The 16223-nt window shown below is 41.0% G+C and overlaps 1 protein-coding gene across 1 annotated transcript; it reads right to left on the bottom strand.

Moving 5' to 3' along the window:
* Positions 1-1085: 1085 nt before the first annotated feature.
* Positions 1086-14778, bottom strand: LOC122694071 (calmodulin-1-like). Its single transcript, XM_043902349.1, has 3 exons — positions 14157-14778; positions 2859-2862; positions 1086-1101 (listed from the first exon to the last, which is right to left on the bottom strand). The coding sequence occupies exon 1, from the start codon at positions 14717-14719 to the stop codon at positions 14270-14272; it is 450 nt and encodes a 149-aa protein (XP_043758284.1). The 5' UTR covers positions 14720-14778; the 3' UTR covers positions 1086-1101; positions 2859-2862; positions 14157-14269.
* Positions 14779-16223: the final 1445 nt, after the last annotated feature.

Here is a 16223-nt window from a genome sequence, read left to right as displayed (position 1 = left end):
CAAACCTTCAAAATGTTTCTGTTCCTGATAAAATTTGAGGGCTAAAATTCTAGATTAAAAGAGATTTGAGAGACTTCACAACTAAATGCTACGTATGATACTTAACTAGATTTAAATTTGAGGTGGGGATGGAATGGGGAACAGAAAAACAGGATGTTACTGGGACAGTTTGGGAAATTTGAATGTGAATTGTACATGAAATCAGGACTTCTCAAAATTGAATGCACATAGAAATCACCCCAGGGAACTTGTTAAAATGTAGATTCTGAGTCTGGGGTGGGTCCAAGCTTCTGCATTTCCAGTGAGGCTCCTAGGTGATGCTGATGTTGATGGTCTTGGGACCAGGTTTTGAAAAAATTAATCTAGAATAACTCCCCAATCTTTTTTTAAAGAAACTACACTGAGATTTTTGAAGAGCCCAAGCTGATTGTATTGCAAAGCATCTCACAATTTGCATGTACCTAATTGTTTTCTCATTGTTAGATTCAAATTAAATGTTTTTGGCAGGAATACAATATAGGTGATGCTAGGCCCTTCTCTGTAGAACACATCAGGAAACACATGATTTGATTACTCTTTAATGCACCTACAGCTTCAGCTCCCAGCCTTCCTCCCTCCACCCATCCCACCCATCCCACCCATCTCCCCAGCAGGGGTGGTGTCAAAGCCCAAGGAGACTTTACCCTGCACTTACATTCTTGCTGGTGCTGTTGAGAGGCGCAACTGTGAAGAACTAATTGCAAAGCTGAATACCCTTTAGACAACTTTATTTGATCTGTCTCCCAAACTCAAACCCCAATGATACAAAACAGTGTAACTGTGTTTGTGAAAATCCTCCTATACTAAAGATGAATCACCAGTTTGCCTCAGAAATGAAAAGGAGACTGATTCAGGTAAGCTCTGTTGCCAAAAATAACCTATGGAGGATGTTACACACAAAAAACCAGAAAATAGGCAGAAGCCAACAAGAGAAACACAGATGGTGTTATGACAGACCTACAAAAATACTTTTGAAGATAAATATAGGTAACAGAGTTTGAACCTCCTCTGGAAAATAACAACAAGTTTGGCAAGCATCCTTCCTTTACTGTCAAAAGAAATCTCAAAATAGAATGAGAATGTTTTGGTCCAAAGATACATATTTCATAAAGAAAACTTATGGAATGGATCAACTGAGGGCAAAAAAGAAGAATGAATGATTTTTGTAATGAATGAGACACTGGTTAAAGCTCACTAATCAAAAGACACTTCAAAACTTGATACTTTAAAGGCGAACAAAGAATTAGAGGCAGAGTAGTTCTTGAGAAGAGTCAAGACACTCGTAAAACTCCTAGTCAGTGGGGGTTGCGGCATTCAAGTCCTATCCTTGGAACATAATTATTTTTGAGAAGGACAGTACAAGAACTGTAAATGACTGCCTTCCTGGGCTGCTTAGCCTGCCCCAAAGGCACGCTGTGATTTCCACTGAAGGCAGGGGCGTGTCTGATTCTCTGAGCTGGGAGGCAGCTGGTCTCACCAGAGGAGCCTGTCACACCCAGATGGCTGGGAGAGTCAGTTTTCCCCAAAGTTGGGTACACAGTCTGAGAGCCTAAATACAGCAAGGTTTCCAGACACAGACACAGCTGAAACACCGTCAGTCTACCCCAGACACAACAAGCATAATGAAAGAAGAGATTTTACCCATGACTTTCAACCTTATCTTTTAGGTTGATGTGTTGTTATTAATTAAGGGTAATTATTGGGGTTAAGGGCTTCCCAGGTGGCACTAGTGGTAAAGAACCTGCCTGCCAATGCAGGAGATGCAAGAGACGCAGATTGGATCCCTGTCTGGGTCAGTACAATCCTCTGGAGTAGGAAATGGCATCCCACTCCAGTATTCTGGGAAGTTCCATGGGCAGAGGAGCCTGGTGGGCTACAGCCCATGAAGTCGCAAAGAGTCAGACATGACTGAGTGCGCGCGTGCGCGCACACACACACACACACACACACACACACACACACACACACACACACACACACACACACACACACACACACAGAGTAAGGAAAGTTTAAATGTACGTAAACGGGTGGGGGGAACATAGTCCACTAAATTTAAGGGGTTTTTGTAAAAGTTGCCAAAGAAAAAGAGGCAGCTGACCTCACCTCTTCAATCTCAAACCCCTCTGGCACTCATGTCCCAATCATTCAGAACCACTCCAGGGCCTCAAACTTGACACACACACTGTTGCCTCCAGGTCTTCATCCCTGCTCTTCTCACCGTCGGCTGGTTTGGTTCAAGCAGACAATCTCTTCCTTGGAAAGCCTCCTTGACTCCATCCTCCCTAGTGCTGCCCACACAGCATGCTGTACTCACAGTCACGAGAGTGTCTGTCCCTTTCACTAGACTGTAAGCTCCTTGAGGGCAGAAACCTTATTTTGTTCCATTTTGAAATTTTAGCATCTAGTCTAGTGCCTGGCACACAATATTAATCATGATAGAGATGGACTTATCACATTCTATGTACTACTCTAAGTACTTCACAATGGTTCATTCATTTAATGTTCATGACATCATGAGGTAAGAGCTGTTATTATTCCCATTTTACAGAAAAAGGAAGCAAAAGGTATTTATATAACTTGGTCTCATTTATGTCCATGGTCTCATAGTGAGTAAGCAGTGGGGCCATGGTTTACACCTGGCCAGTTTGGTTCTACAGATCATGTTTCTTAACTAAACCATGTTGCTTTTAAATACCAGATGAAAGGATGAATGAACGGTGGTGCTCCATGTAAGGATGAATGGATGACTGTGCATGTCTCTAGACAGTTAAAGGCTAAGGCATGAGAAAAACGTGCCCACTGTAGGCCTCTTGTACATGCCTGCTGCTTCAGTCATGTCCGACTCTGCGACCCCATGGACCGTAGCCCACCAGGCTCCTCTGTCCATGTGATTCTCCAGACAAGAATAACGGAGGGGATTGCTATTTCCCTCTCCAGGGGATCTTCGTGACCCAGGGATCGAACCCATCTCCTGCACTGGCAGGTGGGTCCTTCACAACTAGCGCTGAATCGGAGTAGAATGATATGGTCCTTGCTCCACCAACCCCCCTGCCCCCCGCCTCCCCGCAGCATGTCCTCTGCTTGCCTTTTGGCTGTGGAAAACTTTAGTCAAAGAATAAGTTTAATCAGAAAAGTGAAAAATGCTGAAACAAAGGAAAGCAGTCAAAGGAGACTAAATAATAATAATGTAGTCATTAAGCATAGTCAAGGACCTTTAGTTTTTTCTCAAGGGCTATAGATAATATTCTGAGCCATAGCCTGTGAGCTGCCTTATAGATACCAAAACACCAGGTGGAAAAGTTAACTATATGATGACCAGACTGCACCCAGGACTTGAGCTGCCACAATTCTGAGAATTGACCGCAAAGAAATGGGAACAAGCACACCCCGGAACTGAAGATAAACTGTTCCTAAAACAACCAAGATGATGCTAGTGAGGCCACTGATGACCAGCTGAGGATGACTGTTAGAGATGACTGTGCTGTTTCTGCATGTCGCCCCCCACCCCTGACTCTGTCTATAGAAGCTCTCACCCCCCTGCTTGTCAGGGTGGGGAGTCGGCCTTTGAACAGATGTCTGCCACCCTCCCCACAAGTTGCCAGCATCTGAAATAAAGCAAACTTTCCTTTCCACCATACTGGCCTTTTTTTTTGGCTTTTGAGCATTGAGCAGCCACATTCCACACACACACACTCTTTTGGTAACAGCGCCAAATGTAAGAAAGGCCCAATTAAGTGAAAATTTGAGGGCACAAACTATTTCCTACTAAAGAAGGAACACACAAACACACAAAAGCAGACACTAAGGAACCCATGGAAGCAGCATGGGTTTTGGAATCAGAGGACTAGATTTGAATCATGGCCCTGCTAATTTTGAGGCCAGTTACTTTGTCTAAAAATACCCACGTCATCAGTGGAGGATATGTGTGCATCCACCAGAGTGCCTAGAACTTAGGGACCTTCTGAGAAACTAGTTCCTTCCTGCTCAAGAGAGATGACATCACCTGAATCTGATTTAACACAAGCAGAAAATTGCTGAGGAAAGGACTGGAGTGGCTGGTTCACTGGAGGATGGGGAAGCAGGACTTGTCTGAATTCTCTGCCCTCTTCCTGAAACCAGGTTTTGAGCTTGAAAAACAGATGAACTCAAAACTTTCTAAGCTTTGCCAATTCCTTAAATTCTAGAATTAGTAGGCAACTCGCATGCCAGCTTGGAAAAATATGCTCATTATACAAATGGGATATCCTTGAGGACACAGTACTTGGTATTTATATTTTAATATTCTTTCTCAAATAATAAAAGTAATTAAAGTTCACTGCAAAAAAAGTAATTAAAGCCCATTACAGTAATACAGAGAAGTACATATAAAAAAATGAAAGATCAGTTCATGCTAGTCATCTTGGAAGATCATTCTTAATTTCTTTCTATGTATATAAGTATGTATACTTTTTCTAAAAAAACAAATACAATTAAAGTGTATATAACATTCAGCTATTTCCACTTGATGAAATGTTGTGGATGGCTATACTAACATAGGCACATATCATCAACTGTACTGAAAGGATTTACTATAGATTATTTAACAATGCTGTTAAGTGACACCTATATGAAGCCATTATTATGAATAACACTTCAATGAAAATCTCAGTATGCACATCTTTGAGCCCCTTTTCTATTATTTGTTTAAATTCCTAAAATGGGACTCTCTAGGTTAAACATGAGCATTTTTATTTTGATACATATTGTCAAATTCCTCTAGAAAGATGACATTTCATTATTAGTACAGAAAAGTCACCCATACCGTCTAACACTGGGAATAGCCATTGTTTTTAACATTTGTCAAATAGAGCAAAAAAAAAAGGCTTCTCATTTTAACTTATATTTGATTGCTAGTGAATTACACATTTAAATGTTTATGGACTATTTGAAATTTTCTTTTGTGAATTTCTAGCTCATGTTCTTACCAATTGTAAGAGCATGTATTCTCCCTTGCAGATCTGATGCTGTATAGAACCTTACACAGAGTAGTTATTCAATAAAAATTTGTTGAATCCCTGTTCGTTGGCTGCAAATGTAGGAACTTTTCTACATGATCTGGATTGCTTAAAATACGAATCCAACAAGATATTGATAGAAAACATTTTTCTTTTCCTAAATACGCCATAGAAAAAGGACAATCACTGATTCAATGGACATGAATTTGAGCAAACTGTGGGAGAGAGTGAAGGACAGAGGAGCCTGGCATGCTGCAGTCCATGGAGTCACAGAGTTGGATACAACTTAGCGACTGAACAACAACATAAACACATATATATATAAAACATCATTTTACATTGTGCTTACTTTTAATATTTGTAAAGACATATTTTCATTTTTAATGATCAGGGCATTTTAATGAGATATGTGTGTGTATGTGCATGTGGGCTCAGTCATGTCTGACTCTTTGCAATCTGATGGACTGCAGCCCACCAGGACTCCTTGTCCATAGAATTTTCCAGGCAAGATTACTGGAGTTGGTGGCCATTTCCTACTCCAGGGAATCTTCCTGACCCAGGGATTGGACCCAAGTCCTCTGAGGTGGCAGGTGGATTCTTTACCATTGGCCACCACCTGGGAAGCCATTTTAATGATATGAAATAGCTTTCCAATAACAGAACCCAATATTATAACATTGTGCCTCTAGGAAAAGGGTCTCATGAGTCTGTAGTGCAGGAAGCTATTGGGATGTTATTGGAATCATTTGAACCTCATTCAACAGATAGTAGGTCCTCTAGGAAAAAATCCATGAAATTTTACTGCCTACCCATCTATACGGCCAAGGTTTCGCAAGAAAGACCACATCCACCCCTCACATTAACTTGTGAGAAAGAGCAAAAAATACTATTTCTTTTTAGTTCCATGGGGGCCATTAATCAAAACATATACCTGGCGGGCTATAGTCCATGGGGTCGCAGGGAGTCGGAAACAACTGAGCGACAAGTCTGCGCACACACACACATATATATGTACCCTAGAGTTGCAACTAAAAACAATCTGTGACCTGTTCTTTCCTTAACAAATGTTCCAGACTATCCCTGGGGTGGTGATGGGTTAGCTTGCTTATTGGCATTGTTGCAATAAGAGAGGCCAAGATACTGTGCATCTTTTCTTCTCTCACAAGGCTCTGGTTGCCCATTTTAGGGCTGGGATCTTGTTGCCATTGTCCTATGTCCTCAAACAGTCAAGCTAAGCCAAATAACCCAGAGCACAGAGGCTTAAACCTTAGGCACGCTGCAGGGAGCACTGCCTTCCCCTCTTTGGGGGCCTTATGTCACAGTCTGGGGGCTAGCACATCAACATCTAGAGCAGCTGGAGTCTCCTGTGTGAAAGGGGAGAACTCACCAAAAACGTGATTTTCACTGTTGTAAATTCTGCCCCGATTTACTGCCCAACTTCCTCTCCTCTCACCCCGATATTTCAAGAGGAGAGAGACTTAATGTCTGATAAAGTTCTTTCTTTGCCCACATGAAAGGGGTGTGGAGCAATTGCAAGCTTGCCGAAGAGCAGTTGTTTGTGGAGACAACCACAGCTTCGGTTTTCAGGCTACCAGCCCCTCTGGCTGCCTCTCTTCCTACCTTTGAGCAAGCAGGAGCAGTAGTTTATGCCAACTCCAGAACTTCAAATGTGTCATTTCTGAAACCACAACAAGTCTCTCAAGCTTCCTGAACAAAGTGCTCGGGGTGGAAAGCCCTGAAGTACTTTTGGGCCTCCTGAAACCACAAAGCTGATTACCGAACAAAGCCCCCAAGCATCCGAGCACAGGAGTGCCTTCCTTGGACTTCATCTCAGAAAATGAAAAACCTGTTGTTGAGAGCAGTGACTGGGGAGGGGTGTGGGGGTGGTTTAGGGCGAGGGTAGGGAGGGGTCTGACTTCTTTGCTCAGATCAGTAACACCATCTAGATAGTCTGTGCCAGTAATGGGTCACAGCAATTTAAAGCACAAGGACCTACTGGTAATATCAACTTTTAAATAATTGTACTGTTAGTAAACCAAATTAAGAAAATATGTTAATACAATAATAATTAAAAGCTAGTGTGAGTTCAGTAGTTCTTCTACATACCTTTATATTTTTCTGGTTCTGGTTGTCCTCGTATTTATGAAAAGTGTTAGTACATTTGCACAAAACATTTTCACTCCTGAAATTATGCATCTAGATTCAGGGACACTTTGCAATAACTACATGGCCCACTAGAGGTCCCACTAGAGGTTGGGAACTGCAGGTAAATAAGAACTACTCAGCATGTCTAATACTTAACAGATCTGCAAGCTTCCTTGGAAGAAAATCGACTGTGTATTTGGATGTCCTTCAGTTCAGTGTTTATTTACAGGTTTAAAATTACTGGATTATTTCCTCTTGGAATGTAATGCCAGAATACACATCTCTCTCTCTTTAAAATGATTAAAAAATTTGTCCAGCTTCATTGAGATATAATAGACATACAACATTCTGTAAGTTTAAGGTGTATGTGTGTTAGCTGGTCAGTCATGTCTGACTCTTTGTGATCCTGTGGACTGTAGTCCACCAAGTTCCCCTGTCCATGGGATTTTCCAGGCAAGAATACTGGAGTGGGTTACCATGCCCTTCTCCAGAGGATCTTCCCAACCCAGGGATCAAACCGGGGTCTCCCCCATTACAGATAGATTCTTTACCTTCTGAGACATAGCATAACATGCTTATATACTGCAAAATGATTACTACCATAGCTGAAGTTGACACCTCCATCCCATCATGTGCCTCCCTGAAGGAGGGTTATATTTTCTTTCCAGGCAATGTAAACTATATAACTCTGCATTTCCAGTTTTTGCTTGATTATGAAGAAATTTATAACTAAATGTAACGGTTAGTGTGGAAGTCACCTGGTACCACAGTCACTGCATCCTCTGCTCCTTCCGCAACTGCTTCTAGTCTTCTTTACTTTGCAAACATCTCTCTGAAGGACATATACATTGTAGGCCTCCTCACCTCACTAGAATTAGATGAGCATAAATTATAAACAGGCGCCAAGCCCCTCCTTGGCTGCAAGCCTCCAAGAGAGTTAAAAAGGGTAAAATGCCCTGCACAGGGCCTTCCTCTGGGCTATTGAGCTCCTATGCCATCTCCTCTGCCAAGCGTATGCTTCTGGTCTAGCGTCATTTAACTTCCTAGGCTACGTTTCTCCAAGATGATGAGTGTAGGAGATGGTGGTGGATGAGCAACGTGACTCAGAATTACAATACCCACCCTATACGGGGCTTCAAAGCAAAGCAAAACAAAGTCAAATCTTTTCTGTCCTAAGGAATTCGAGACAGCTGGCCATCATAGATAGGCAATAAAAGCAGTCCCTGCAGGTGCCAGGAGCTTCCCCAACATTCTCAACGGCAGAATCTCCCGGCACTCTTCCAGGGAGCTTCTTCTCTATTTTAATTTCTCATCTGACCTACTGCCCTTGCTTTTTGTTCCAGCCTCTGTCCTCTTCCAACCAGCCTTTCAGCCAACAAATTAAGCCATTTTACCACAAGGGGGCAGTGCAATCACAGAAACTATGGACCCAACTGGCCTTGCCGCTTAGGACTAAGAAGTTTTAGTCATAAAATCATTCCATACATTTTGCTTCAGAAACTTGTCTTTCTCTTTGATTTTTTTCCCCCTTTCCACCCTTAAACTCACATTCTGGTGAGATGCACATTGTAAATCTATATTCACATCAATGTTTTTATATATGGATTGTCTTGAATTCTATCAAAGTCCTTTATACCTTAAGATGCCACTTAACACGTTGTGATCTGATATGTAAATAAAATAGAGACCCAGAGATCATTACATTATATCAGGGCCTCCTTTGGATACAAATCACAAAGTTATGATGGAGAGGTATTTCTTAGAACTAAATCCCTTCAGAGAGTACTGTGAGAGTGCTGCAGGGTAAAGGGGGTCTCTGAACTTGAAAGGAAGCTAAGAATTACTTAACTACAATATCCAGTCTGCTGAGTGACTTTCCTCTTTATTACAAACAAAGGTTCTTGGGCATTTGATCTGTGTACTGTGAGTTTGGTTAGTTTGAGTCGGATTCCTGAAGTCAGCTCCAACAGGCTCTGGTGGCTATGTGGAGCGTGGTGACTCCCGGGCCCTGTCTCAGGGGCAGCTGCTTTTTTTTTTATCCCATTATCCCTAAGTACTTGCTTTTATTATGTGGATATAGTATTTGCTCTACTTTGATGATAAGCGCTTGTCACTATAAATAAAGGTAACGCCAAAGGAGGGTAAGTATTATGACACATAGAGTTCAGTCTTTAATTCAAGCTGTGATTACTATTTAACTCTTAATTAGCATCAGAGGGTTACTGGGCATTTTCCAGAAAACAGAGAGGAAGAACAGGCCTGCAATCTCATCTCTAGATCAGAAGAAAGCAACAGTCGCCACTAAGGAATTTGGCCTTTGCTCTTTAGAAAGGAACCTGAACTGACCAAGAGACTTAGGATTTCACTAACAGAGGTGATTCCCAGAAAAGTGTAAGAATAGTGAAATTCCGCAGATATCTTACACTGGTTTACAAAGATTCATTAAGACTGAAAAGAATTAGACTTACCGTGGTGATTACTCTGCAATATATACAAATATCAAATCATTATGTTGTACATCTGAAACTGTTTTCTGTTTGTTTGCTTTAAAATTTTGATTAGAGTATAGTAGATTTACAGTGAATGTTGTGTTAGCTTCAGGGGTATAGTAAAGTGAATCAGTTATGCTATCAAATCATCTTACCTGGACTAGTTATTGTTTATCTTGAAAACCTGTATATAATTGGTTGTATCTGCATGTCCATATAGTGGGATGAGATTTCTTGACCTCTTTGCAATCTTTTAGCAGTCTAGCTGTGATGTGCATCAAATTCAGGTTTCATGCCTATTCAAAAATAAAAGTTTCCTTTTTCTAATAGAAAAGAAAACAGGTTAGGAAGGAGGATGAAAGGAAGAGAAATTTATAGAGCACCATGTACTGAATATAGGCACTATACTAAGCTCTTAATTTGGATTTTTAAAACTGCCCTAGGGTTTCCTGGGCTTCCCAGGTGGCACAGTGGTAAAGAATCCATCTGACAATACAGGAGATGCAAGAGATGTGGGTTTGATCCTTGGGTTGGGAAGATTCCCTGGAAAAGCAAATGACAACCCACTCCAGTATTCTTGCCTAGAGAATTCCATTGACAGAGGAGCCTGGTGGGCTACAGTCCAGGGGGCACAAAGAGTCAGACATGACTGAGCACACACAAATATGCACGCAACTGCCCTAGGAGGTAGGTGGTATTATAATTGTTGTTGTTGTTTAGTTGCCAAGTTGTGTCTGACTTTTGTGACCCCATGGACTATAGCCCTCCAGGCCCCTCTGTCCATGGGATTATTCTGGCAAGAATACTGGAGTAGGTTGCCATTTTCTTTTCCAGGGGATCTTCCCAACCCAGGGATTGAACCCACATCTCCTGCATTGGCAGGGGGATACTTTACCACTGAGTCAGATGGGAAGCTCGCTATTATTATTACCCTTGTATAAAGGAACAAATTGAGTGAGAAAAAGGCAAATACTTTTCCCAGACTTTCTCAGAGAAACAAGTGAAATTCTAAGCCAGCTCATGTTTTTGATTGCTACCAAGTATCCTGACACTAGAGTCTGCATTCTTACCCACCCTGCTGTCCTCTCTCCAGAAAGGTCTGTGAATCTAGGCCAAGCTAAGGAAAGGCAGAACAAAGCCTCAAGGGAGGCAATCCTGTGTCTAGCTTATCAGCATTCCTGCCACACTGATAGATGAGAATAATTTATTTTAATTTCTCTGGTAATAAGTCTGTTTGTTTATTCCAGCACTGTGTGCTTGAGGGTCCTTCAGCATAGACACAACATTACTTCTCAAGTGAATCAGACTTCAACACAGACAAATCATTCAGCAGATATATTGAGTTTTGTAACCAGAACCTGGGAATAAGGAAATCTATAAACAGTTTGACAACAAATCTATCTCTGGGAACTAAGATAAATAACACACACACCTTCATCAGCCAGTCAAAATTACATAGATAAAACTGCATACATTATGGGAGAAAGCAAGCACAGTGTTTAGTAAGAAGGAAATATTTGTTGAAAGGATTCATGTTAGAAACAGTTGTAGTGATTCAGAATCAGTGTCAGAAATAACTGCAGATATACATAATGAAGGGAATCTTAACAATCAATCTGGACAATGTATAGTGATTAAGGAAATAATCAAATAGGGAGGCTGTAGGTTATACTAACTAGTATAATAATGGCCATATCTTATTCCACAAGAGTAAAATTTCAATTTAACTAGAATAGAGTGAACCCAGTACAATGACCCAGAATTATCATCATGAATACGATCCATTGTGTTACGTGGAACTGTCTGTTCTGATGCTTTGCCATACTCTTAGATTCTTGTGTCTGATCTGTAAATGCCTTTTCTTTCTCTTACTGCAGACAGGGTACAGTGATGCGTCAGTCTCAGGTGGTTACTGCTGGGCAGGCATTTCGTGTCAAAGCTGCCAAGATCCCTGAGGTCCCCTCAACACTTCCTGATACACAGATTCCTAGAAAAAAGCAAGTTTTTTAATGGTGATCTGTGCCTCTGATTAGGTTAACCAGGGGTCCTTCTTGGGTAATGTGGATTCTGGAGCTACAGAGAGTGTTAAATTCTCGGTGTGTCTATAACTGTGATACATGAACTGAGAAGCTACCATATAAGCCCATCACATGGCCTGCCTTTTATAAAGCAGACACTTAATAAGAAGGAAGAACTGTTGTTCAGTCGCTCAGTTGTGCCTGACTCTTTGTGACCCCACGAAGTGTAGCACATCAGGATCCCCTGTCCTTCAACATCTCCTGGAGCTTGCTAAAACTCATGTCCATTGAGTCGGTGATGCCATCCAACCATCTCTGCTTCTGTTGTCCCCTTCTCCTCCTGACTTCACTCTTTCCCAGCATCAAGGTCTTTTCCAATGAGCCAGCTCTTAGCATCAGGTGGCCAAAGTGTTGGAGCTTCAGCATCAGTACTTCCAAAGAATATTCAGGGTTGATTTCCTTTAGGATTGACTGGTTGGATCTCCTTGCAGTCGAAGGGACTCTCAAGAGTCTTTCCCAATACCACAGTTAAAAAGCATCAGTTTGTCAGTGTTCAGCCTTCTTTATGGTCCACCTCTCACATCCGTACATGACTACCGGAAAAACCATAGTTTTGACTGTCGGGAAAGCAATGTCTCTGCTTTTTAATACAATGTCTAGGTTTGTCATAGCTTTTCTTCCAAGGAGCAAGCGTCTTTTAATTTAATGGCTGCAGTCACCATCTACAGTGATTTTGGAGCCCAAGAAAATAAAGTCTGTCACTTTTTCCATTGTTTCCCCATCTATTTGTCATGAAGTGACAGGACCAGATGCTATGATCTTAGTTTTTTGAATGTTGTATTTTAAGCCAGCTTTTTCTCTCTTCTCTTTCATCTTCATCAAGAGGTTCTTTAGTTCCTCTTTGCTTTCTGCCATAAGGGTGGTGTCATCTGCATATCTGAGGTTGTAGATATTTTGCCCGGCAACTTGATTCCAGCTTCTGCTTCAGTCAGTCCGATATTTCACATGATGTTCACTACATAGAAGTTAAATAAGCAGGGTGACAATATACGGCCTTGATGTACTCCTTCCCTCCCCCATTTTGAACCAGTCTATTGTTCCACGTCCGGTTCTAACTGTTACTTCTTGACATGTATACAGGTTTCTCAGGAGGCAGGTAAGGTGGTCTGGTATTCCTATCTCTTTAAGAATTTTCCACAGTTTGTTATGATCCACACAGTCAAAGGCTTTAACATAGTTAATGAAGCAGAAGTAGATGTTTTTCTGGAATTCTTTGGTTTTTTCATGATACAACGGATGTTGGCAATTTGATCTCTGGTTCCTCTGCCTTTTCTAAATCCAGCTTGAAAATCTGGAAGTTTTCTGTTTATGTACTGTTGAAGCATAGTTTGGAGAAATCTGGGCATTAATTTGCTGGCGTGTGAGATGAGTACAATTCTGTGGCAGTTTGATCATTCTTTGGCATTGCCCTTCTTTGGGGTTGGAATGAAAACTGACCTTTTCCAGTCCTGTGGCCACTGCTGAGCTTTCCAAATTTGCTGGCATATTCAGTGCAGCACTTCAACAGCATCATCTTTTAGGACTGAAATAGCTCAACTGGAATTTCATCACCTCCACTAGCTTTCTTTGTAGTGGTGCTTCCTAAGGCCCACTTAACTTCACATTCCAGGATGTCTGGCTCTAGATGGATGATCACACCATCGTGGTTATCTGGGTCATTATGAGGCAATAAAAAAGTGCAAGGATTCACAATGGACTTCTTATTTCCAATTCAATTCCTTCTTCAGGCCCAGAACACTTCTGTCCTCAGATTCTCTAAGACATCTCCATATTCTGATAATAAGTCCTGCTTTATCCCTTATGTTGATGTAGTGGATTGTTGCTGATTGTTGATTTCTTCATGATGTTGATTTCTTGATTGATGTTATATGTTGATTTCTTTTTTTTTTGGGGGGGGGTAAATTGTAATTTTTTTATTGGAAAACAAATATACAACTTGGAATGGATTTGAGGCAAATTGTGCCATAAGCAGATTTTCTTTAAGTGGCTAAAACAAAGTTTAAAAAGCAAGTTAACAATAAAAGAAAATGTTTCTGGTATAGGACCAGCAGTACAAAAAAATAGTGTACGAGTTCCTGGATAAAACACCCATTTTGCAATAGTGCAACTTTTAAGTACATATTGTTGACTGTCCGTAGTCTACGCAGAGTTACAACTCCACACTTCAAGAACAACATGCTGACAATTCCTAAAGAAAACTACTCAAAAAAAAAAAAAAAAGGCATAACCCAGATGTTCCCTCATTTGACCAACTCCATCTAAGTTTAGATGTGCAGAAGGGCTTAGATATACCCACAGTAAGCCACATGCAACATGTTACTTAATCGATTTTCTAAAATAAGGTTTCAGGACAATGACAGTAAGATAAGGGAAGAAAACATGGAGGAATGAAGTCCGAATTACTATACATGCATATTTTTTTTGACAGTAGGGGGAAACCTTTTACAGATAAGTTACAAACAAAAAAAAAGGCAAATTAACAATTTTGTACAAGAAATTTAACACATTCTGTACAATGTCTTCACTTTGCTGTCATCATTTGTACAAACTCTTCATAGTTTACTTGACCATCTCCATCAATATCTGCTTCCCTAATCATTTCATCAACTTCTTCATCTGTTAACTTCTCTCCAAGGTTTGTCATCACATGGAGGAGCTCTGCTGCACTAATATAGCCATTACCATCCTTATCAAACACATGGAATGCTTCTCTAATTTCTTCTTCACTGTCTGTGTTTTTCATTTTTCTTGCCATCATTGTCAGAAATTCCGGGAAGTCAATTGTGCCATTACCATCAGCATCTACTTCATTAATCATGTCCTGTAACTCTGCTTCTGTGGGGTTCTGCCCAAGAGACCTCATTACAGTTCCCAATTCCTTTGTTGTTATAGTTCCATCACCATCCTTGTCAAATAGTGAAAAAGCTTCTTTGAATTCTGCAATCGGCTCTTCAGTGAGTTGGTCAGCCATGCTGCAAGCGCTACCATTCTCCGGGACGCAACCACACAACCACTCAGCTCACTCGCTCCACTTGGACTTATATGTTGATTTCTTGATGCTTCCCCAGTGTCCATTCTTTACTTCCTCCTTCCTAACAGTTTGCCTTACTTCCAATCCTATGTTTTGAGTAGAACTGATCCTAAATCTCAGTTCTACAGTGCATCCAGACTGAAGTCAGTTAGCATGCCTCATTATCCTGGATAGGGTTATTGATGCAGAAATGAACACATGACCTATTAAGAGATTTTTTTCTGGAAACTTCTGAGAAAGTTCCCTTTGTCATTCTTAGGAGTTAGCAAAAAAAGATATTCAATGGACATAATGGAGGAGACATTAAGTGTCAGGTGCTTCTGACAGACACCTTACAACTAAAGGGAAGTTATATTTAAGATAAAGTCAAAACCATGCAGAAAAAAAAAATGCGTTCTTGGTGAGAATCTGAATCCAACTTTGCTGGAAGCCTCTAGCTATGTCACTTACATGGATGAAACATTTCCTTTACTTTTAAAGGGCATTTTGACTTGGGTTTTTGAATGCTTACAACTAACAGAATCCTAACTGATAAGCATTTTTTGGGGTGAATTCTGTCATTTGCAAACAAAAGAACACTAACTTTGTAGTATTCAGAGACTTAAATATGAGCAGTATATGAAAGGCAGAGTAAATAGGGACTGAGGAAAGACCCAGGGGAATTTCCTGCTAAGTAAGTACTCAGGCTTGTGTGTGCTGGGGAGAGGGGAGGTTTAAATATTATTTCTATTTGTTCTGAGGACTTTAGGGGGTTATTTCCTGATTTATTTTCTCAAGAAGCTAGACTATCAAAGAAAGGAATTCAGTATAAGTACTAGGATTTTTTTTTTAAATTAATAGCAGTGACTTCAGAACAATGAGCTAATCAACTTTTTCATTTTATACACAACCCATGAAAATTACTGCACATAATCAAACACAAGTGGAATAGAACTTCTTCTATTGTCTTAAAATTTCAACTAAAGCACAAAGCTGAAAATAATGGGGAATTCGTCTACATTCTAAAGAGTCATGACTTGCTGGGAAGTATCCAGTCTAGTTTGGTGACCTTTACCCACACACACTGTATTAGAGCAAACTAAGGATTCCCTGGGAAGAGTTCACAGTAGAAAAGGTATTTCCCCTATCCTCCCTGTGAGGGAAGATTCAGGCTACATGCCCCCTAAGTGCGTGAGGGAAACACCAGGTGAAATTCTCCAAGAGACTGCAGTTGTCAGCTAGAACAGGGGCTGAGTCAACATCCCTACTATGTGCTCCACCACCAGAGAGCACATAGATGAGTTTGGGGGTCAAATCCCAGGAGCTTAGGGTACATCCAAAGAAGAAATCAGAGTAGCTCAAGGCAAGGCAGCAGTAGGATGGAGCAGGGCAAGGATGCCAAATGTCCCTCAGGTTGTCAATTTCCAGTGAACAGGCAGTGATGTGACCAAGTGAGAGCCACCCT

This window comes from Cervus elaphus, chromosome 5 (assembly GCF_910594005.1).
Source record: "Cervus elaphus chromosome 5, mCerEla1.1, whole genome shotgun sequence".
Lineage (NCBI taxonomy): Eukaryota > Metazoa > Chordata > Mammalia > Artiodactyla > Cervidae > Cervus > Cervus elaphus.
This window is presented reverse-complemented; position numbering and strand designations above follow the sequence as displayed.

Bases quoted from the DNA above. Each gene is read 5' to 3' on its own strand.
- LOC122694071 (XM_043902349.1), bottom strand. From the start codon at position 14,719: ATGGCTGACCAACTCACTGAAGAGCCGATTGCAGAATTCAAAGAAGCT.